The sequence below is a fragment of the Salmo trutta genome, chromosome 22, assembly GCF_901001165.1.
Source record: "Salmo trutta chromosome 22, fSalTru1.1, whole genome shotgun sequence".
NCBI lineage: Eukaryota > Metazoa > Chordata > Actinopteri > Salmoniformes > Salmonidae > Salmo > Salmo trutta.
In genome coordinates, this window is record NC_042978.1 from 14,986,910 (window position 1) to 15,010,090 (window position 23,181).

At 51.0% G+C, this 23,181-nt stretch overlaps 1 protein-coding gene across 3 annotated transcripts in view; it reads left to right on the forward strand.

Moving 5' to 3' along the window:
- Positions 1-22,677, forward strand: part of LOC115158183 (fibrillin-2) — a 90,481-nt gene extending 67,804 nt beyond the window's left edge. For 2 of the 3 annotated variants that reach the window (XM_029706811.1, XM_029706810.1), the window contains exons 27-64: positions 216-341; positions 646-771; positions 1,495-1,617; positions 1,715-1,840; positions 2,153-2,278; positions 2,557-2,679; positions 2,966-3,214; positions 3,395-3,517; positions 3,888-4,010; positions 4,144-4,305; positions 4,451-4,519; positions 4,617-4,742; positions 5,056-5,181; positions 6,976-7,125; positions 7,261-7,332; positions 7,559-7,684; positions 8,186-8,311; positions 8,881-9,006; positions 9,125-9,241; positions 9,391-9,519; positions 9,749-9,868; positions 10,346-10,471; positions 10,610-10,762; positions 11,004-11,069; positions 11,645-11,770; positions 11,943-12,062; positions 12,242-12,364; positions 13,912-14,043; positions 14,252-14,377; positions 14,570-14,776; positions 14,938-15,063; positions 15,183-15,305; positions 15,495-15,611; positions 15,744-15,872; positions 16,034-16,153; positions 16,435-16,666; positions 20,193-20,352; positions 20,507-22,677. In XM_029706811.1, coding sequence (XP_029562671.1) covers positions 216-341; positions 646-771; positions 1,495-1,617; positions 1,715-1,840; positions 2,153-2,278; positions 2,557-2,679; positions 2,966-3,214; positions 3,395-3,517; positions 3,888-4,010; positions 4,144-4,305; positions 4,451-4,519; positions 4,617-4,742; positions 5,056-5,181; positions 6,976-7,125; positions 7,261-7,332; positions 7,559-7,684; positions 8,186-8,311; positions 8,881-9,006; positions 9,125-9,241; positions 9,391-9,519; positions 9,749-9,868; positions 10,346-10,471; positions 10,610-10,762; positions 11,004-11,069; positions 11,645-11,770; positions 11,943-12,062; positions 12,242-12,364; positions 13,912-14,043; positions 14,252-14,377; positions 14,570-14,776; positions 14,938-15,063; positions 15,183-15,305; positions 15,495-15,611; positions 15,744-15,872; positions 16,034-16,153; positions 16,435-16,666; positions 20,193-20,352; positions 20,507-20,878 — 5,252 coding nt within the window. In that variant the 3' untranslated portion in view covers positions 20,879-22,677. The remainder of the gene's footprint in view (positions 1-215; positions 342-645; positions 772-1,494; positions 1,618-1,714; positions 1,841-2,152; positions 2,279-2,556; positions 2,680-2,965; positions 3,215-3,394; positions 3,518-3,887; positions 4,011-4,143; positions 4,306-4,450; positions 4,520-4,616; positions 4,743-5,055; positions 5,182-6,975; positions 7,126-7,260; positions 7,333-7,558; positions 7,685-8,185; positions 8,312-8,880; positions 9,007-9,124; positions 9,242-9,390; positions 9,520-9,748; positions 9,869-10,345; positions 10,472-10,609; positions 10,763-11,003; positions 11,070-11,644; positions 11,771-11,942; positions 12,063-12,241; positions 12,365-13,911; positions 14,044-14,251; positions 14,378-14,569; positions 14,777-14,937; positions 15,064-15,182; positions 15,306-15,494; positions 15,612-15,743; positions 15,873-16,033; positions 16,154-16,434; positions 16,667-20,192; positions 20,353-20,506) is intronic. The other variant, XM_029706813.1, reaches the window with a different exon arrangement.
- Positions 22,678-23,181: the final 504 nt, after the last annotated feature.

Here is a 23,181-nt window from a genome sequence, read left to right on the forward strand (position 1 = left end):
TCTCTCTCTCTCTCTTCTATCTTTCTCCCTCCCTCCCTCCCTCCCTCTCTTCTATCTTTCTTCCTCTCGCTCTCCCTCCCTCTCTCTCTCTCTTCTATCTTTCTTCCTCTCGCTCTCCCTCCCTCTCTCTCTCTCTCTTCTATCTTTCTCCCTCTCGCTCTCCCTCCCTCCCTCTCTCTCTTCTATCTTTCTTCCTCTCCCTCTCTCCCCTGCAGATATTGATGAGTGTGAGAGGAACCCACTGCTGTGTCAAGGAGGCGCCTGTCTGAACACAGAGGGGAGTTACGAGTGTGAATGTCCTCCCGGACACCAGCTGAGCCCCGACGGTTCCTCCTGCGAAGGTTAGTCAAACAGTATATGACTGCACAGTGCATAGTATACAGCACGCGCACACACACACACACACACACACACACACACACACACACACTTTACATCACCTAGAATATGAGACACGTTAGATCACTGTTTTGGCGTTTTTACATCATCCTCAAGTCATCTGGGATACATTTTCAACTTCACCAGACAGTAAACACCATAAAAGTCACGTAGCGGTATTCTCTCCTACATGATGATGTCTACTGTGGTAGCTAATTCCTTTGATTTAAGCTGACTCTAACTGTCATTTTCTCTGTGCGTTTCCAGATGTGAACGAGTGCCAGCTGAGTAACAACCTGTGTAAGAACGGCCACTGTGTCAACATGGTGGGGAACTACCAGTGCTCCTGTGACACGGGTTACCAGGTGACACCAGACAGACAGGGCTGTGTGGGTGAGTGACCACCTCAATGACTTGACCAGAAAAAGCACCGTTTGAGTGTCCGTCTGTGTGTGTCTATGCTTACCTGTAACCCGTCTGATTGTGTATGTCTATGCTTACCTGTAACCCGTCTGATTGTGTGTGTCTATGCTTACCTGTAACCCGTCTGATTGTGTGTGTCTATGCTTACCTGTAACCCGTCTGATTGTGTGTGTCTATGCTTACCTGTAACCCGTCTGATTGTGTGTGTCTATGCTTACCTGTAACCCGTCTGATTGTGTGTGTCTATGCTTACCTGTAACCCGTCTGATTGTGTGTGTCTATGCTTACCTGTAACCCGTCTGATTGTGTGTGTCTATGCTTACCTGTAACCCGTCTGTTGTGTGTGTCTATGCTTACCTGTAACCCGTCTGATTGTGTGTGTCTATGCTTACCTGTAACCCGTCTGATTGTGTGTGTCTATGCTTACCTGTAACCCGTCTGATTGTGTGTGTCTATGCTTACCTGTAACCCGTCTGATTGTGTGTGTCTATGCTTACCTGTAACCCGTCTGATTGTGTGTGTCTATGCTTACCTGTAACCCGTCTGATTGTGTGTGTCTATGCTTACCTGTAACCCGTCTGATTGTGTGTGTCTATGCTTACCTGTAACCCGTCTGATTGTGTGTGTCTATGCTTACCTGTAACCCGTCTGATTGTGTGTGTCTATGCTTACCTGTAACCCATCTGATTGCAGATATTGATGAGTGTACCATCATGAACGGTGGCTGTGACACACACTGTACCAACTCAGAGGGCAGCTACGAGTGCAGCTGTAGTGAGGGCTACGCTCTCATGCCCGACCTCCGAACCTGCGCTGGTATGTCCCCCAGTAACGCAATCCACCCGCGTACTGTACACCCACACATAGTATCGTGTAAAAACACACAGTGACACTCGTTCTCTCCCCTGTCCAGACATCGATGAGTGCGAGGACAGCCCTGATATCTGTGACGGGGGCCAGTGTACCAACGTCCCCGGAGAGTACCGCTGTCTCTGCTACGACGGATTCATGGCCTCCATGGATATGAGGACCTGCATTGGTGAGACGTACACCGTGTTCTCTTCTCCTGCTCTCTCTCTCTCTCTCTCCCTCCCTTTCTCTCTCGCTCTCCATCTCGCTCTCTTCTCTCCCCTTCTCTTCTCTCTCTCCCTTTGCTCTCTCTCTCCCTCCCCATCCCTCTAATTTTACCCTTACCTGTTAGACATACATTTTACTCCCTCTGTCCCCTCTCCAAGACCAGTTAACTCATGTTCCCGTGTGCGTGTTCCCGTGTGCGTGTTCCCGTGTGCGTGTTCCCGTGTGCGTGTTCCCGTGTGCGTGTTCCTGTGTGCGTGTTCCCGTGTGTGTCCAGATGTGAACGAGTGTGAGCTGAACCCTAACATCTGTCTACATGGGGACTGTGAGAACACCAAGGGATCCTTCATCTGTCACTGTCAGCTGGGATACTTTGTCAAGAAGGGCTCCACCGGCTGCACAGGTACAGTGTACACACACACACACACACACACACACACACACACACACACACACACACACACACACACACACACACACCATACGACACACAACACCACGGGCTACACACACGCTGGTCGTAACTTACTGTAAAACACTATCTTAGTTGTGATGATGTCATAAAGCTTTGGTAATTTCTTACATCCATGGATAATGCGAGGTATACGCCAGTCAGAATGAGAGAGGCACTCGCATGTTATGTCTCTACATTTATCTCTCTGCTGTTTTTCCTTCTCCTAGATATTGATGAGTGTGAGATTGGAGCCCATAACTGTGACATGCATGCTGCCTGCGTCAACGTCCCCGGAAGCTTCAAGTGTCGCTGTCGTGACGGCTGGGTGGGAGACGGCATCAAGTGTGTGGGTGAGTGTGCTGGGCTGGAACAAAAGCCTGTTAAATGGAATAAAAAAGACATCATTTAGCAGACACTTTCATGGGAATCGAACCCACAACCTTGACGTTGTAAGCATCGCACTCTACCAACTGAGCCATACATTCTTCAGCTGTCTTGGAAACGGAGATGTGACATCTACAGTAGTTGATCTCTACAGTACTTCTCAGAATAGGTTCTTGAATTGTTATTGCATGGCTGCCTCGTCTATGGACACCAAGTCAACTGATTATGTTTGACCCTCCTCTCTCCCTGTAGACGTGGATGAGTGTTCCACCGAGGAGCACAACTGCAACCTCAACGCGGACTGTGTCAACACGCCCGGCTCCTACCGCTGTGCCTGCAAGGAGGGCTTCAACGGGGACGGCTTCTCCTGTTCAGATATGGATGAGTGTGCTGACAACGTGAACCTGTGTGAGAACGGCCAGTGTCTGAACGCTCCGGGGGGCTACCGCTGCGAGTGTGAGATGGGCTTCACCCCGACTGAGGACAGCAAGGCCTGCCAGGGTCAGAATAACACACACACACACACACACACACACACACACACACACACACACACACACACACACACACACACACACACACACACACACACACACACACACACACACACACACACACACACACACACACCATCGTTCTGACCATAGACACTGACCATATCTTTCTCTCCCTCTCCGGTAGATATCGACGAATGTAACTTCCAGAACATCTGTGTGTTTGGAACATGTCAGAACCTCCCGGGGATGTTCCGGTGTGTGTGTGACGACGGCTACGAGCTGGACCGCAGCGGAGGAAACTGTACTGGTGAGAACCACATAGCCTCTACCATACTCTGATAACTCTGCCACGGCATCACTACCAAGCCAGTCTGGCAGCCCTCATATTTCACCATCAATCTGGACTTTGTATTCCCTCGTTGTGCCACTCGATCTCTCTGCCATGTGCAGCCGCAGCAAGTCTGTGACTTTGTCAAGGCCCTTTCTGCTTTCTCCAGTCCTCTCAGTCTAAGTGCATAGCTTTCATATAGTGCATGTGTGTGGTTAAAGCATGTGTGTGTGGCTCTATGCGTGTTATTTAATGTTGGTCATAAAGTGTGTGTGTGTGTGTATGTGTGTGTGTGTGTGTGTGTGCGTGCGTGCGTGCGTGCATGTGTGTGCGTGTGTGTGTGTTCCAGACATTAACGAGTGTGCGGACCCTGTGAACTGCATCAACGGCTTGTGTGTGAACACACCAGGAAGTTACCTGTGTAACTGCCCTCCGGACTTCGAGCTCAACCCTACTGGAGTGGGCTGTGTGGGTGAGTACTGGACACCTGGCATCAGAGCAATGCTAATGTCTGGTAGCCATGGAGATGAAGACTCCTCAGCCAATGAATGAGTGGCAGGAAGTGTTGATGGGTGTGTAACAATAATTCCTTTCCCTCATCTCAGACACACGAGTGGGCAACTGTTTCCTGGACACGTTGGCTCGCGGCGACGGGGGCATCTCCTGCAGCGCTGAGATCGGCGTGGGCGTCACCCGCGCCTCCTGCTGCTGCTCCCTGGGAGGAGCCTGGGGAAACCCCTGTGAGCTCTGCCCACCCATCAACTCCAGTACGTACAATCAAGCTTGGTCGAGCCAAATCACGACAGACATGCTCTTTATGTAGACAAACTAAACATCTTGGCCAATTCCACATATATTTTTGAGGAAAATGTGGTATGATCTTTTTGGGGTGTTTTTTGTTGTTGTCTGTAGCGGAGTACAAGACACTGTGTCCCGGAGGAGAGGGCTTCAGACCTAACCCCATCACTGTCATCCTGGAAGGTAACACTGTTCGTCCATATCTTATTATCCCCTTGTATTTATTAAGAGTATGTCCCAACAAACTCAACCGGACTCCTTCTCCCACTGCCCCCGCCAGACATTGATGAGTGCCAGGAGCTGCCAGGCCTGTGCCAGGGCGGAAACTGTGTCAACACCTTCGGTAGCTTCCAGTGCGAGTGCCCCGCAGGCTACTACCTCAACGAGGAGACACGCATCTGCGAGGGTAAGAGGGAAAAGGTCACAGAAGGGTCAAATGAGGTCTCCAGACTTTCCCAGTATTCATCTGATCATTGATGACCGCCTAATACATTTTACATTTACATTTTAGTCATTTAGCAGACGCTCTTATCCAGAGCGACTTACAGTAGTGAATGCATACATTTCACATATGGCCCCCCGTGGGAATCGAACCCACAACCCTGGCGTTGCAAACACCATGCATTGCAAACACCATGCTCTACCAACTGAGCTACAGGGAAGGGTAATAAAAGACAGTGCTGTGTGTAACCATGTGTATTCTGTGTTTGTGTGTGTAGATATTGATGAGTGCACAGCCCACATTGGAATCTGTGGTCCTGGTACCTGCTACAACACCTTGGGGAACTACACCTGCGTGTGTCCTCCTGAGTACATGCAGGTCAACGGAGGGAACAACTGCATGGGTGAGTCAGACCACACTGGGTGGTACATACTAAATTATATATGCAGTACCAGTCAAAAGTTTGGACACACCTACTCATTCAAGGGTTTTTCTTTATTTTTACTATTTTAATAGTGAAGGCATCAAAACTATCACATATGGAATCATGTAGTAACCAACAAAGTGTTAAACAAATGCAAATAGATTTTAGATTCTTCAAAGTCCCCACCCTTTGCCTTGATGACAGCTTTGCACATGCTTGGCATTCTCTCAACCAGCTTCATGAGGAATGCTTTTCCAACAGTCTTGAAGGAGTTCCCACATATGCTGAGCACTTGTTGGCTGATTTTCCTTCACTCTGCGGTCTAACTCATCCCAAGCCATCTCAATTGGGTTGAGGTCAGGTGATTGTGGAGGCCAGGTCATCTGATGCAGCACTCCATCACTCTCCTTGGTCAAATAGCCCTTACACAGCCTGGAGGGGTGTTTGGGTCCTTGTCCAGTCGAAAAACAAATGATAATCCCATTAAACGCAAACCAGATGGGATGGCGTATTGCTGCAGAATGCTGTGGTATCCATGCTGGTTAAGTGTGCCTTGAATTTTAAATAAATCACAGATAGTGTCACCAGCAAAGCACCCCCACACCATCACACCTCCTCCTCCATGCTTCACAGTGGGAACCACACATGCAGAGATCATCTGTTCATCTACTCTAGGTCTCACAAAGACTCAGCGGTTGGAACCAAAAATCTTACATTTGGACTCATCAGACCAAAGGACAGATTTCCATCGGTTTAATGTCCATTGCTCTTGTTTCTTGGCCCAAGCAAGTCTCTTCTTCTTATTGGTGTCCTTTAGTAGTGGTTTCTTTGGAGCAATTCGACCATGAATGCCTGATTCACACAGTCTCCTCTGAACAGTTGATGTTGAGATGTGTCTGTTACTTGAACTCTGTGAAGCATTTATTTGGGCTGCAATTTCTGAGGCTGGTAACTCTAATGAACTTATCCTCTGCAGCAGAGGTAACTCTGGGTCTTCCTTTCCTGTGACGGTCCTCACTAGAGCCAGTTTCATCATAGCACTTGATGGTTTTTGCGACTGCACTTGAAGAAACTTTCAAAGTTCTTGAAATTTTCCAGATTGACTGACCTTCATGTCTTAAAGTAATGATGGACTGTCGTTTCTCTTTCCTTATTTGAGCTGTTCTTGCCATAATATAGACTTCTTCTGTATACCCCCCCTACCTTGTCACAACACAACTGATTGGCTCAAATGCATTAAGAAGGAAATAAATTCTACAAATTAACTTTTAACAAGGCACACCTGTTAATTGAAAGGCATTCAATGTGACTACCTCATGAAGCTGGTTGAGAGAATTCCAAAGTCTGCAAAGCTGTCATCAAGGCAAAGGGTGGCTACTTTGAAGAATCTCAAACAGAAAATATATTTGGATTTGTATAACACTGTTTTGGTTACTACATGATTCCATATGTGTTATTTCATAGCTTTGATGTCTTCACTATTATTCTACAATGTAGAAAATAGTCAAAATAAAGAAAAACCCTTGAATAAGTGTGTCCAAACTTTTGACTGGTAGTGTGTGTGTGTGTGTGTGTGTGTGTGTGTGTGTGTGTGTGTGTGTGTGTGTGTGTGTGTGTGTGTGTGTGTGTGTGTGTGTGTGTGTGTGTGTGTGTGTCTGAATAAACATACAAACAGTTTAGTAACGGTTTACAAACGATAATGGATTACCAACAATTAATGAGTTGTGTATTTATGGTGGGTCATTCTCCACCTCGTCTCTGCCAACATCACAGACATGAGGAAGAGCGTGTGTTACCGCAACTTCAACGACACGTGTGAGAACGAGCTGTCGTTCAACATGACCAAGAAGATGTGCTGCTGTGCCTACAACGTGGGCAAGGCCTGGAACAAGCCCTGTGAAGCCTGCCCTACCCCTGTCACCTGTGAGCTGGAACATAAGACACTCGCACACACTCGCATAAACACACACATACCTCCAACTCTTTCATGACAGCCTCTAAATACTGTATGTTCTTGGTGCTTAAGTTCACTCCGTCGTTTTATCCTCTCCGCCACAGCGGAGTACCAGTTACTGTGTGGGAACCAGGCTCCTGGGTTCATCATAGACATCCACACGGGCAAGCCCATCGGTAAGGTCACCATTAGGTCAAATAGGTCATTCTGGCCTACTGCTTGTTCAGAACAGAAACTGCTCAACTGCCAAAACCGATAGATACTATAATCATTATGTTACTATGTGGTCCTACTGTAGAACAATAATAATAACATGATATGGTGGTATTATATAGTGGCTTTATGGAGTAGCTTTGAGAGTGAATGACTTCTAGCAGAGCTGTTGCTGTATTGTTCCGCTAGATATCGATGAGTGTCGAGAGATCCCGGGGATTTGTGCCAACGGAGTGTGTATCAACCAGATAGGAAGCTTCCGCTGTGAATGTCCCATGGGCTTCAGCTACAACAATATACTGCTCATCTGTGAAGGTAAGGCTCAGACACACACACACACACACACACACACACACACACACACACACACACACACACACACACACACACAATCATCACCTTTTTCCTTCTCATCAAAAAAACGATCGTAAACATTCCCTCATATACAAATACGTAGACACTTTATGTGGCCCTCAAACCAAATGTACCCGCACACAAAACACACACACACACACACACACATCCACACACTCACACTTAATAAGCAGTAAAGTTAATGCTGCCCTCTCTCTCCCACATGAATTGTGAAGACAGACAGCATAGTATACTGGCCCTGTAGGGGCCTAATGCCAGGGTCTGCCAGTCCAGGGGACTTAAATCACGCTAAAGCACCGAGGAACTGAACCCCAGCCAGTCTGGCACTGTTCTGTTTGGCCCTCCTCAGCCTCTGCATTACCTCACACTGGGCTTTTACTAGACAGTTATGACCACTGTGACTGATGGTCGCTGCCCGCTCTTGTTTTTCAATCCCTCCAGATATCGACGAGTGTAACAGCGGAGACAACCTGTGCCAACGCAACGCCAACTGTATCAACATCCCAGGGAGCTACCGCTGCGAGTGCTCGCCAGGCTTCAAGCTGTCCCCAAGTGGGGCCTGCGTGGGTGAGTCCCAACTCTGTGCCTGGGGGCCACGAGGATTTACCATCACAGAACAAAAGGGGGGGGGGTGGAGAGATGAGATTATGTTGATTGTTTATAAGTGAAATGTACTACGGTGAGTTTCCCTGTTGAGAGAAAATAGTTTTGAGAGTTAGATGGTTTATTAGTCAATGGGAAAACACACTGAGATTATAAATATTAATGTATTTCATCTCCCCTACTACCTCACCCCGTTCAAAGGCACTTAAATCTTTTGTCTTGCCCATTCACACTCTGAATAGCACACATACACAATCCATGTCTCAATTGTCTCAAGGCTTAAAAATCCTTATTTAACCTGTCTCCTCCCCTTCATCTACTCTGATTGAAGTGGATTTAACAAGTGGCATCAATTAGGGATCATAGCTTTCACCTGGATTCACCTGGTTAGTCTATGTCATAGAAAGAGAAGGTGTTCTTAATGTTTTGTATACTCAGTGTATATTTTTGTTCTCAATGGAACTTCCTGGTTAGATCGTTTATTTAAAAACAAACTAAAAAGGTATCTTCTCTCCCTGTGTGTGTGTGTGTAGACCGCAACGAGTGCCAGGAGATCCCTAATGTGTGTAGCCACGGAGAGTGTATCGACACCCAGGGCAGCTACCGCTGTCTCTGCCACAACGGCTTCAAGGCCACCGCCGACCAGACAATGTGCATGGGTGAGTAAAGAGTCCCGGTAAACTCAAAAGACTTACCATAGCAGACACAGTAGACACTCTGTAGTTGGTTTTCAATCATCTCACCTCGGTCTCACCCCCTGGTCTCGCTCCGTCTCAGATATTGATGAGTGTGACAGACAGCCGTGTGGGAACGGAACCTGTAAGAACACGGTGGGCTCCTACAACTGTCTCTGCTTCCCTGGATTCGAGCTCACGCACAACAATGACTGCATGGGTACGTATGACATCCCGAGGTATCTCATCCTGGAAAATAACACTATGGCCACAGTTAAGGAGTAATTCAGTCAATGTTAAAAGGGATTCTTTCGAGTAGCATATTCTGAATAATTAGATCAAATCTCTCCACTTCCTGTCCCCCTCCAGACATTGATGAGTGCAGTGCGTTGGTGGGTCAGGTGTGTAGGAACGGCCAGTGTATCAACAGCCTGGGATCCTTCCAGTGTCTCTGTCAGGAAGGCTACGAACTCACCCCCGATGGAAAAAACTGTGTCGGTAAGCAACGTCAACACCCTAGTAACTCTAAACCTGGGTCAAGTACATTTGTCGTATACTTTCGAACATTGGATTCATGCTTGATTCAGTTTGCCTGGTGCAATGGAGCCAATGGAATGGTCCCCAAAGTGCAAACCCCAAGCTAAATCAAGTATTTGATGTATGTCTTGGGGTGCATAGTGTGTTTTCGTTGAGGCGTACTGTATAATCACACAATGTTCTTCCTCAGATATCAATGAGTGTGTGAGTCTTCCTGGTACCTGCTCTCCTGGAACCTGTCAGAACCTGGACGGGTCATTCCGCTGTATCTGCCCACCTGGATACGAGGTCCAGAACGACCAGTGTATAGGTAGGAGCCCTACACACACACACACACACACACACACACACACACACACACACACACACTCCGTCGCACGCTTAACTATTGGAGGTGAAAGAGACCATTAACTTTGACGCAAGTTCACACACTGAATAGCTACCACAGAGAACATGACTTCATTACTTCTGCACATTCTGATCCCACCTGCTCACACAGATAGAGCCAGCACACGCCCCCACCTACACATCAGGGTGTCAACGACCTGCAGTGACCCTGCCTTCTGGCCCAACACACACCCACACCACACGCTGTGTATCAGCCTTATAGCCTTGTTGCAGCAGAACCATCTGGCCTTAGAGTGTGTGTATGTATGCACACACACACATAGCCATCCATACACACACATACACCATCTGGCCTTAGAGTTTGCTGTGATTTTGCACTCATTCCCTCTCCCCGCCTCTCATCCCTATTGCCCTGTCGGTCGCTCACGTTCTCTTCCAGATATCAACGAGTGTGAGGTGGAGCCCAATATCTGCCAGTTTGGCACGTGCACCAACACCCCAGGAAGCTTCCAGTGTATCTGCCAGAGTGGCTTCGTCCTGTCGGACAATGGGCGCCGCTGTTTGGGTGAGAGAGAGAGAACTGTACATTACAGTTGTCATTAAATGGCCAAGTCTGTCCTTTCCAGCAGACCCACTAGTGGGAGTCTATTGTCTGCTATCCACCTGACTGTGTTTATTTTCCCCAACCCCCTCTGTATGACAGACACCAGAGAGAGCTTCTGTTTCACCCGCTTCGAGTCAAGCAAGTGTTCTGTGCCCAAGGCGTTCAACACCACCAAGGCCAAGTGCTGCTGCAGCAAGATGCCAGGCGAGGGCTGGGGAGACCCCTGCGAGCTGTGCCCACGCGAGAGCGAGGGTGAGTCACGCGCACACACACACACACACACACACACACACACACACACACACACACACACACACACACACACACACACACACACACACACACACACACCTCACTTCCAGTACTTTTCCATTCAATGTTTGTTATGATAACGTATTCCTCAACACAAGCCAGTTGATGAGAACTAAGCTTAGTGGATCCTGTCCTGTCAGTGTGTGTACATTTAACGTCTAACGTCTCCTTGTGTCTCCAGCGTCCTTTAAAAGCCTGTGTCCCTACGGCCATGGATCCCTGCCTGGACTTGGGGACGCCCGTGAGGGTGAGTGACAAGTGACACGACTGGGCCAACCCCAGACATACCAACCCCTCAACTGAATCAGCTCTCTGATGACCAGATGTCAAACATGTCTGGACAATAAACTGTCTTCATCTGTCTTTCTGTAGACATGAACGAGTGTCTGGACAATAAACTGTCCTCATCTGTCTTTCTGTAGACACGAACGAGTGTCTGGACAATAAACTGTCCTCATCTGTCTTTCTGTAGACATGAACGAGTGTCTGGACAATAAACTGTCCTCATCTGTCTTTCTGTAGACACGAACGAGTGTCTGGACAATAAACTGTCCTCATCTGTCTTTCTGTAGACACGAACGAGTGTCTGGACAATAAACTGTCCTCATCTGTCTTTCTGTAGACACGAACGAGTGTCTGGACAATAAACTGTCCTCATCTGTCTTTCTGTAGACACGAACGAGTGTCTGGACAATAAACTGTCCTCATCTGTCTTTCTGTAGACATGAACGAGTGTCTGGACAATAAACCGTCCTCATCTGTCTTTCTGTAGACATGAACGAGTGTCTGGAATATAAACTGTCCTCATCTGTCTTTCTGTAGACATGAACGAGTGTCTGGACAACCCAGGCGTCTGTGTGAACGGTGTCTGTATCAACACTGACGGATCGTTCCGCTGCGAGTGTCCCTTTGGCTACAACCTGGACTACACCGGGGTCAACTGTGTTGGTGAGCTGACCCCTGACCCCTATTGGTGTTGATAATGATGACGATGATGATTAGATTTACTTTCCTTCAAGATCACATTCATGTCAGAAGTCAACATACCTGAGGACAAATTCATTTACCTAATCACCCTTCCCCTGTCTCCCCTCCTGTCTCCCCTCCTGTCCCTCCCCAGACACTGATGAGTGCTCTATAGGAAACCCCTGTGGTAACGGGACCTGTACTAATGTGGTGGGGGGCTTTGAGTGCTCCTGTCATGAAGGCTTCGAACCTGGCTCCATGATGACCTGTGAAGGTATGTAACATCATACAAACACACACCCATGACCTTTCACCTGGAAAATGACATATGCTTATGATGATATACCATCCGATGGTACAATTATTCTTGTATGATAGAATGCTCATGGACTCATCTCTCTCTCTCTCTCTCTCTCTCTCTCTCTCTCTCTCTCCCCCTCTATCTCTCTCCAGATATCAACGAGTGTTCTCTTAACCCCCTGCTGTGTGCCTTCCGTTGTGTAAACACCTTTGGTTCCTACGAGTGCATGTGTCCCTCGGGCTATGTGCTGCGAGACGACCACCGCATGTGCAGAGGTGAGGGGACGCGGCACAACCTACCTCCACACAGGAGTCTCTCTCTGTCTCTCTCTCTTTCTCTGTCTCTCTCTCTCCCTCCCTCCACAGGAGTCTCTCTCTGTCTCTTTCTCTGTCTCTCTCTCTCCCTCCCTCCACAGGAGCCTGTCTCTCTCTCTCTCTCTCTGTCTCTCTCTGTGTCTCCCTCTCTCTCCCTCCCTCCACAGGAGCCTGTCTCTCTCTTTCCACAGGAGCCTGTCTCTCTCTCTCTGTCTCTCTCTCTGTCTCTCTCTGTCTCTCTCTGTCTCCCTCTCTCTCCCTCCCTCCCTCCCTCCCTCCACAGGAGCCTGTCTCTCTCTTTCCACAGGAGCCTGTCTCTCTTTGTCTCTCTCTCTTTCTCTCTCTCTGTCTCCCTCTCTCTCCCTCCCTCCACATGAGCCTTTTCTCTCTCTCTCTCTCAGGACTCTCTCGCTTTATCAGCAGTCATATGAAAACCCTCAGTAAGACTAACCCATGTGGGGTAGCTATTATACAGCTGTGTTAAAGTGAAGTTAGTCATCGTAAATTCACCCGGCTGGTTTTATATGGTGGTGCTTTAGAGATGCCAGTTTTACAGTGAACTTGATTCATGGCTGGATTATGAACATACTGTACGTTACGGTATAATCATTCATCTGTTTTAGTCATTTGTTTTTTCCCGCTTCTTATTGGTCAAATGGATCAGTAGCCTAGACATCTTTGTCTATTTTTCTTTAAACATTTCCTCTCCTCGTCACTCTCTCTCCCTCCCCTCTCTCTCTCCCTCCCCTCTCTCTCTCGCTCTAACTTGCTTTCTCTCTCTCCCTCTCTCTCTCTCTCTCTCTCTCTCTAACTGGCTTTCTCTCTCTCCTCCCTCTCTCTCCCTCCCCTCTCTCTCTCTCTCTAACTTGCTTTCTCTCTCTCTCTCCTCCCTCTCTCTCTATCTATCTCTCTCTCTCTCTTTCCCTCTCTCTCTCTCTCTCTCTCTCACTTGCTTTCTCTCTCTCCTCTCTCTCTCTCTCTCTCTCTCTCTCCAACTTGCTTTCTCTCTCTCCTCCCTCTCTCTCTCTCCCTCCCTCCCTCCCCTCTCTCTCTCGCTCTAACTTGCTTTCTCTCCCCTCTCTCTCTCTCTCTAACTTGCTTTCTCTCCCTCTCTCTCTATCTATCTCTCTCTCTCTCTTCCCTCTCTCTCTCTCTCTCTAACTTGCTTTCTCTCCCTCTCCCTCCCTCCCTCCCTCCCTCCCTCCCCTTTCTCTCTCTCGCTCTAACTTGCTTTCTCTCCCTCCCTCTCTCTCTCTCTCTCTCTCTCTCTCCCTCCTCCCTCCCTCTCTAACTTGCTTTCTCTCCCTCCCTCTCTCTCTCTCCCTCCCCTCTCTCTCTCTCTAACTTGCTTTCTCTCCCCTCTCTCTCTCTCTCTCTCTCTCTCTCTCTCCCTCCCCTCTCTCTCTCTCTCTAACTTGCTTTCTCTCCCTCTCTCTCCCTCCCGCTCTCTCTCTCCCTCTGTCTCTCCCTCTCTCTCTCTCTCCCTCCCCCTCTCTCTCTCTCTCCAGACCAGGATGAGTGTTCAGAGGGGCTGGATGACTGTGAGTCCAAGGGCATGTCCTGTAAGAACCTGATTGGCACTTTCATGTGTATCTGCCCCCCTGGCATGCAGCACAGACCTGACGGAGATGGCTGCATGGGTGAGTCACACACACACACACACACACACACACACACACACACACACACACACACACACACACACACACACACACACACACACTGCAGGAGAGAAATCACTTCTTGAAAGTGGTTCCATTTTATGTCACACTGTTCTAAACTCTCATCTTTTCCCATCTTCCCCTTCGTCCGCTCCTCCTCTTCCTTTCATCCTCCTCCCCCTGGCAGACCTGAATGAGTGTCGCGCGAAGCCTGGCATCTGTAAGAACGGGCGCTGTGAGAACACAGTGGGCAGCTACCGCTGTGTGTGCAACGAGGGCTTCCAGCCCAGCTCCACTGGAACGGACTGTATCGGTGAGAATATCACCACAGAGGATTCTGCAGAACGGTGCACAATCCATCCATGCAATGTCAAAGCAGCCGCATCAAAACCAAAGCATGAGAGACAGTATCAACCCTTCCACACACATACTTGATATGCAGCTCCTGTGAATTGCGGACTGATCTCTCCCCCTGTCCTTCTCTCCTCTCCCTCCACCGCTACAGATAACCGACAGGGCTTCTGTTTCACCGAGGTGCTCCAGACTATGTGCCAGCAGGGCTCCACCAACAGGAACAGTGTCACCAAATCTGAGTGCTGCTGCAATCTTGGGCGCGGCTGGGGACCCCAGTGTGAGCTCTGCCCACTGCCTGGCACCGTGCAGTACAAGAGGATGTGCCCACTGGGACCCGGGTACACCACCGACGGCAGAGGTTAGCTAGAGGAGAGGACGTGAGAAAGGGGATGAGGGAGGGGAAGAGGAGATGGTAACGGAACGTGGAAGGAGAAAGGGATGAGGGAGGGTTAAGGGGGGGGTACGAGGGGTGTGTGTGTTCATGTGTGTGTCTAACATTCCCGCCCCCTGTTTTTGTAGACATCAATGAGTGCACGGTGATGCCAGACCTGTGTAAGAACGGCCAGTGCATCAACACCATCGGATCGTTCCGCTGCCACTGCAACGTGGGTTATACCACCGACTTCACCGGCACCTCCTGCATTGGTATGACCCGTCCCTCTCTATCTCTTTCTTACCGGGCCTCGGACCAAACCATCCTGGCTGCGGGGTAGAAATCGCTCTCATTCTGAACTTATTACTCACCGCTGTCTGTCGTGTTTCAGATATGGATGAGTGTTCCGCGTCTCCCAAGCCCTGTAACTTCCTGTGTAAGAACACAGAGGGCAGCTACCTGTGCTCCTGCCCCAGAGGATACACTATGCAGCCTGACGGAAAGACCTGCAAAGGTGAGTGGACCCTGCTCCTGGCCACACGCACAGCCTTCAAGACCAGTCCGATAAATACTGAAACCCGAGTTCCCATTTCCCCACGATCCTTCTATCCGAATTGTCTAACGTGCTAACTGGTACTTTCAATTACATCCCGTATACATGCTTTCGTCACAGTTTATTAACAAATCCATATTTCTACTGCAGATCTGGATGAGTGTTCCACCAAGCAGCACAACTGTCAGTTCCTGTGTGTCAACACCATCGGAGGTTTCACCTGCAAGTGTCCTGCAGGCTTCACCCAGCACCAGACCGCCTGCATCGGTGAGGGCCCACGAACACTTTGTTTAGGACAATTCTACTTCCTAGAAAAGTTCAAGAACTCTTAAGACTTGAAACTGGTAGTTGAAGGGTTTTGTGCAAAATCTGAGGAATGTGTATCTTCATCTCTCGTAGACAACAACGAGTGTAATGGGCAGAACAGTGTGTGTGGCTCCAGGGCCTCCTGTGTCAACACTCCTGGCAGCTTTAACTGTGACTGTGGGAAAGGCTTCTCTCTGGACACCACTGGCCTGGAGTGTGAAGGTGAGGACCCGACGCACGCACGCAGACACACACACACAACCGCTCCCCGTCATAAGTACACACGCATAACCCTCCACCCACTTTTGCTAGTTTTTGCCCCCCAAAAAAGACATTTTTTTATGTCTAACCCCCCATCGCCCCGTCTGTGACTTCTCTTTCAGATGTGGATGAGTGTGGCAGTAACCATCGCTGTCAGCACGGCTGTCAGAACATGATGGGAGGTTTCCGCTGTGGCTGTCCTCAGGGCTATGTACAACACTACCAGTGGAACCAGTGTGTGGGTGAGTGGGACAGTCACTTACTTAAACCCTTTTTGATTCAAGCGGAGCGTACGGCCACAAGATATGTCACTGCCCGGTATTGAGACATAGGAGCTGTGCTCTATGCGTGTCACATCCTCAATGAAGATTCAGGACCTAACTTACCAAGTATCCACGTCAATGACAATGAAAAATGAAAGCTAGAACAAAATCTGATACCGTGTGCAGTCTGTGCATAATGTGCTTAGGTTGGTATTTGACTCATTTTTGACTGTCTCTCTCTCTCCCTCCCCTTCCTGTAGATGAGAACGAGTGTTCGGGTGCGTCCGTGTGCGGCTCGGCCTCCTGCTACAACACCCTGGGAAGCTTTAAGTGTTTGTGTCCGTCCGGCTTTGACTTTGAGCAGGGAGGGGGCGGCTGCCAGGATGTCAATGAGTGTTCCATGGGCAGTAACCCCTGCAGCTTCGGCTGCTCCAACACAGACGGAGGATACCTGTGTGGATGTCCTGGAGGGTACTACAGGGCTGGACAGGGGTGAGTGGGCTGGACAGGGGTGAGTGGGCTGGACAGGGGTGAGTGGGCTGGACAGGGGGGAGTGGGCTGGACAGGGGTGAGTGGGCTGGACAGGGTGAGTGGGCTGGACAGGGGTGAGTGGGCGGGACAGGGGTGAGTGGGCTGGACAGGGGTGAGTGGGCTGGACAGGGGTGAGTGGGCTGGACAGGGGTGAGTGGGCTGGACAGGGGTGAGTGGGCTGGACAGGGGTGAGTGAGCTGGACAGGGGTGAGTGAGCTGGACAGGGGTGAGTGGGCTGGACAGGGGTGAGTGAGCTGGACAGGGGTGAGTGAGCTGGACAGGGGTGAGTGGGCTGGACAGGGGTGAGTGAGCTGGACAGGGGGGAGTGGGCTGGACAGGGGTGAGTGGGCTGGACAGGGGGGAGTGGGCTGGACAGGGGTGAGTGGGCTGGACAGGGGTGAGTGGCTGGACAGGGGGGAGTGGGCTGGACAGGGGTGAGTGGGCTGGACAGGGGGGAGTGGGCTGGACAGGGGTGAGTGGCTGGACAGGGGTGAGTGGCTGGACAGGGGGGAGTGGGCTGGACAGGGGGGAGTGGGCTGGACAGGGGTGAGTGGGCTGGACAGGGGTGAGTGGGCTGGACAGGGGTGAGTGGGCTGGACAGGGGGGAGTGGGCTGGACAGGGGTGAGTGGGCTGGACAGGGGGGAGTGGGCTGGACAGGGGTGAGTGGGCTGGACAGGGGTGAGTGGGCTGGACAGGGGGGAGTGGGCTGGACAGGGGGGAGTGGGCTGGACAGGGGTGAGTGGGCTGGACAGGGGTGAGTGGGCTGGACAGGGGTGAGTGGGCTGGACAGGGGTGAGTGGGCTGGACAGGGGTGAGTGGGCTGGACAGGGGTGAGTGGGCTGGACAGGGGTGAGTGAGCTGGGACAGGGGTGAGTGAGCTGGACAGGGGTGAGTGGGCTGGACAGGGGTGAGTGAGCTGGACAGGGGTGAGTGAGCTGGACAGGGGTGAGTGGGCTGGACAGGGGTGAGTGAGCTGGACAGGGGGGGAGTGGGCTGGACAGGGGTGAGTGGGCTGGACAGGGGGGAGTGGGCTGGACAGGGGTGAGTGGGCTGGACAGGGGTGAGTGGGCTGGACAGGGGGGAGTGGGCTGGACAGGGGTGAGTGGGCTGGACAGGGGGGAGTGGGCTGGACAGGGGTGAGTGGGCTGGACAGGGGTGAGTGGGCTGGACAGGGGGGAGTGGGCTGGACAGGGGGGAGTGGGCTGGACAGGGGTGAGTGGGCTGGACAGGGGTGAGTGGGCTGGACAGGGGTGAGTGGGCTGGACAGGGGGGAGTGGGCTGGACAGGGGTGAGTGGGCTGGACAGGGGGGAGTGGGCTGGACAGGGGTGAGTGGGCTGGACAGGGGGGAGTGGGCTGGACAGGGGGGAGTGGGCTGGACAGGGGTGAGTGGGCTGGACAGGGGTGAGTGGGCTGGACAGGGGTGAGTGGGCTGGACAGGGGTGAGTGGGCTGGACAGGGGGGAGTGAGCTGGACAGGGGTGAGTGGGCTGGACAGGGGTGAGTGGGCTGGACAGGGTGAGTGGGCTGGACAGGGGTGAGTGGGCTGGACAGGGGGGAGTGGGCTGGACAGGGGGGAGTGGGCTGGACAGGGGTGAGTGGGCTGGACAGGGGTGAGTGGGCTGGACAGGGGTGAGTGGGCTGGACAGGGGGGAGTGAGCTGGACAGGGGTGAGTGGGCTGGACAGGGGTGAGTGGGCTGGACAGGGGTGAGTGGGCTGGACAGGGGTGAGTGGGCTGGACAGGGGTGAGTGGGCTGGACAGGGGGGGAGTGAGCTGGACAGGGGTGAGTGGGCTGGACAGGGGTGAGTGGGCTGGACAGGGGTGAGTGGGCTGGACAGGGGGGAGTGGGCTGGACAGGGGGGAGTGGGCTGGACAGGGGGGAGTGGGCTGGACAGGGGTGAGTGGGCTGGACAGGGGTGAGTGGGCTGGACAGGGGTGAGTGAGCTGGACAGGGGTGAGTGGGCTGGACAGGGGTGAGTGGGCTGGACAGGGGTGAGTGGGCTGGACAGGGGTGAGTGGGCTGGACAGGGGTGAGTGAGTTGGACAGGGGTGAGTGAGCTGGACAGGGGTGAGTGAGCTGGACAGGGGTGACTGAGTAGGACAGGGGTGAGTGGGCTGGACAGGGGTGAGTGGGCTGGACAGGGGGGAGTGGGCTGGACAGGGGTGAGTGAGCTGGACAGGGGTGAGTGAGCTGGACAGGGGTGAGTGGGCTGGACAGGGGTGAGTGAGCTGGACAGGGGTGAGTGAGCTGGACAGGGGGAGTGAGCTGGACAGGGGTGAGTGGGCTGGACAGGGGTGAGTGAGCTGGACAGGGGGGAGTGAGCTGGACAGGGGTGAGTGAGCTGGACAGGGGTGAGTGGGCTGGACAGGGGTGAGTGAGCTGGACAGGGGTGAGTGAGCTGGACAGGGGTGAGTGGGCTGGACAGGGGTGAGTGGGCTGGACAGGGGTGAGTGGGCTGGACAGGGGTGAGTGGGCTGGACAGGGGTGAGTGAGTTGGACAGGGGTGAGTGAGCTGGACAGGGGTGAGTGAGCTGGACAGGGGGGAGTGAGTTGGACAGGGGTGAGTGGGCTGGACAGGGGTGAGTGGGCTGGACAGGGGTGAGTGGGCTGGACAGGGGGGAGTGGGCTGGACAGGGGGGAGTGAGCTGGACAGGGGGGAGTGGGCTGGACAGCGGTGAGTGGGCTGGACAGGGGTGAGTGGGCTGGACAGGGGTGAGTGGGCTGGACAGGGGTGAGTGGGCTGGACAGGGGTGAGTGAGCTGGACAGGGGTGAGTGAGCTGGACAGGGGGGAGTGAGCTGGACAGGGGGGAGTGAGCTGGACAGGGGTGAGTGAGCTGGACAGGGGTGAGTGGGCTGGACAGGGGGGAGTGGGCTGGACAGGGGTGAGTGGGCTGGACAGGGGTGAGTGGGCTGGACAGGGGTGGTGTCAGGTGTACCCACTGATGGGCTGTTGCTGATGTCTTACGGGTTAATGGCTCAAAGCTGCGTCTTGGTTAGAGTTGGTTTTTTATTCACTTATTGGGTCGAGATTTGTATTTATTTTTATTTCAAAAAGACTGCAAAAGCTTTAGGTTAGTCAGAGCACAAAAATGTATTTGAAACCACTGGGAACCACACCCTCATACCACACAGCAGTGTACCAACGGTCTAACGCTTATTATCTCCACAAGAAAGACTATCTCCCTGTGTTATATTTAAGCAATAAGGCCCGAGGGGGTGTGGTATATGGCCAATATACCACGGCTAAGCCACGGCTCAGCCGTGGTATATTGGCCATATAGCACACACCCCCGAGGTGTCTTATTGCTATTATAAACTGGTTACCAACGCAATTGGAACAGTAAAGAATACTTTTTGGTCATACCCGTGGTATACAGTCTGATATTCCATGGCTTTCAGCCAATCAGCATTCAGGGCTCGAACCACATGGTTTATAAATGTGAGCAGTATATCCTGACGTCTTTATCTCTGTGTTGACTCCCCAGTCATTGTATAACGGGCCAGGGCTTCCAGGACCAGTATAGCTCCGAGGGAGACGATGAGGACAGTCTGTCTCCAGAGGCCTGCTACGAATGTAAGATCAACGGAGACGTCGGCAAGAAGGGCCGACACAGACGTCACGCTGCTGGGGACAACGACCTCAAGGTGCTGTCTCTACTCTCTTTCCTCTTTCTTTTCTGCTCTTTTGTGGCCTCTCACTCGTTCTTAAATCTACAGGTTCTAAACGTCTACCAGTTGTGTGTATTTGTATGTTGTTGTTATGTCGCTATGTGCTGACCCTCCTCCCTCGTCTCTCCAGGAGGTGAGCATGGCCAGCGTGGACACCCAGGAGTCCATCCCCATGAACCTGACCCTGGCCTCGCTGCACAACAAGGAGCCCCTGCTGGAGCTGCTGCCGGCCCTGGAGCCCCTGGAGCACCATGTGCGCTACGTCATCACCCACGGCAACCAGGGCGAGCACTTCCGCCTGCTGGAGCGCCGCGACGGGAAGAGCGTGCTGAGGTTGGGCAGGAAGCCGCCTTCCCCTGGCTCCTACCGCCTGGAGATCGCCAGCCTGCCCCTGTTCGGGCCGCGGCGCCTCCGACAGCTGGAGGAGGAACACGACAGCGACTACCTGCTGGGAGAGATAGGAGACGCCCTACGCATCAAGCTGCACATCCACCTGCACTGAGCTGCAAGCACTCCAACCCTCCCTAGGCTCCCTACTTTCTTCCCTTTCAGCCCCTGGACTGACTTTATAATGACCCCTCTGACCCTTGACCTTAACCCCAGGACCATCCCCAACCAATCGGGGTAGGGGGCTTTGAAAGACTGAGTCAACCAGCCCAACCACCACTTTTTAATTGTCAAGGTTCTTTCTTGTTTTACCCCCCCCTGACCCACCCCTCCTATTCCACTTGGAGAAGGAGTGGAGGAGATTACAGAAAGGTATGCAGTGTTTGGACCACAAACCCCTGCCATTTTAGATTTTACACACAAAATGGCTGACGAGAATCCATGAAGCACTGGGATAAGTGGAAATGGAAGGAGATGCACAAAAAAGCTGAAAATGTTTGAAATGGTAAAGGAAGTGTTATAAAGTAGAAGGAAGAAGTATTTTACTGTTGAATTCATGTAGGACAATCTTCTTATGGTGAAGTGGAAATGTAAGAACCACTGATTCGCTAGGAGACAAATAGGGATGTGTGTTGGTGAATGGTGGTCCAAGCAGTCCCTCGCCTGTCTGTAATCTCTGTGACATCACAACATTGGGGTTAGAGGTCATGCTTCACCCTACTCAGTATTCTAACGTGTCAGTTAATGTATTGTAGTGTTAAAAAAATGTTCACAAGAAGGACTGCAACATTTCCGCAACATGTCAGGTTTAACACTAATGTAATGGAGAGTTGGTCATCATGCATAGTATCAATTCTAGGAGTAAAACACCAGCTTTATACTGTTTATAATCATGCTTTCATGTAAAGCAGTGGTAAGCAGGGACTCTCTGGTGTGTGCTACCGGCCCGTGTTCTGTTACCTCAATTCTTCTCACTCATCTCCTCCACTCACCATACATTAGCGCTGTTGTAATGCCTCCTCTGGCCAGCAGAGGGCCACACTGTCCCTCAGCATGAACCACGTCCAGAGACAGAGGTAGAAGTCGCCCCTAATCACCGTTCCAGGTTCAGATCTTGTTTTATCTCCTTAATGGTTAAGGTTAGGATTGGGGTAGGATAATCTGATCCTAGCTCTGTGGTTAGGGGCAATGTCTACCTCGAGCCTTAAGGCTGCCAGGACATTGTACTGCAGTTTTATTATCATGCACTGAAACTGCTCATTGAATTGAATCAGGGAGATTTGCTTCGAAACGCAGCAAACAGGTCCTGAGGGATTCAGCTTTTCTGAGAGTTGACATTCTGACTGGCAGTGAGAACTCTTGGACGGCTGAACCATCTGCAGCCCATAGAGAAACATGGGGGATGAAAGATACTGTAACAACCTCAATGGTACATGACAACGCTACTGCAAACAGACAGTTAACGTTTGGGATTTTTACAGAACATATAAACGCACACACATATACAACACACACACACACACACACACACAGGTGAACTCTGAACCTTACTGAAAACAAGCATCCATCAGGGCATACTATGTTTTTTTCTCTCAACGAGAAAAAGGTGCTAAATACTTCCCTCTTACGCTGTACAAAAAAAAGATTGCGGTCTTGAATCTTGATTGCGAAAAAAAGTGACATTTTTACTAGGTTTTTTTTGTTTTGTGTGTGTCTGTCTTTTGTAATGTCTTAATGCTGAGAACCAATATTATCGAACTTGCTTCTTGAAAATGTAATTGTATATTTTTAAGTGAAATGTAGATGTTTTTGTTGTTTTTAAAAAGCGTCAAGGCTGCCCAAACCAAATACTTATTGTAAACCCAAGGTTGAAGTCCTTAAAGTGCTGGTGACTTTGTTTTGCTCAGAAAAAAAGAAAAAGATCAAATCGAATCCTAAAGTGGCATCCATTTTGTGATCATGCAGTAGATTAGAACATGGCCTTAAGTACCACTGTTTACCTATCATTGTCCTACTCAGCTCATACTGTCGTCTCTGAGCTCATAATGCTGTCGGTTAGTGGGTACGGAGTTCCAGCAGCCTAGTCCTCGATAAGTTTGTGCAACGGACCAACAGATTTTGGACCAGGCTAAATTGAGTGTCAGTGACCAAAACACACAGCTACAGTAACATTCTCACTCTACAGTACGTCTCAGTATTGTGAAGTTGACACTGTAACATGCCTATAAGATCAATGCAAACTCAACATGGCCATCAATCTCACACTGGCAGTGAGTGTCTCTGTCTAGTAACCCATCTCCGGTGCTCAACTATGATTTTGCTCCCTGAACATGCAAGGTTACTGCACTGTTCCCACAGCCTGGGCTATATTTATGCATAAAACATTTAACATGGGAACTTTGTATCATTTTGTATCTG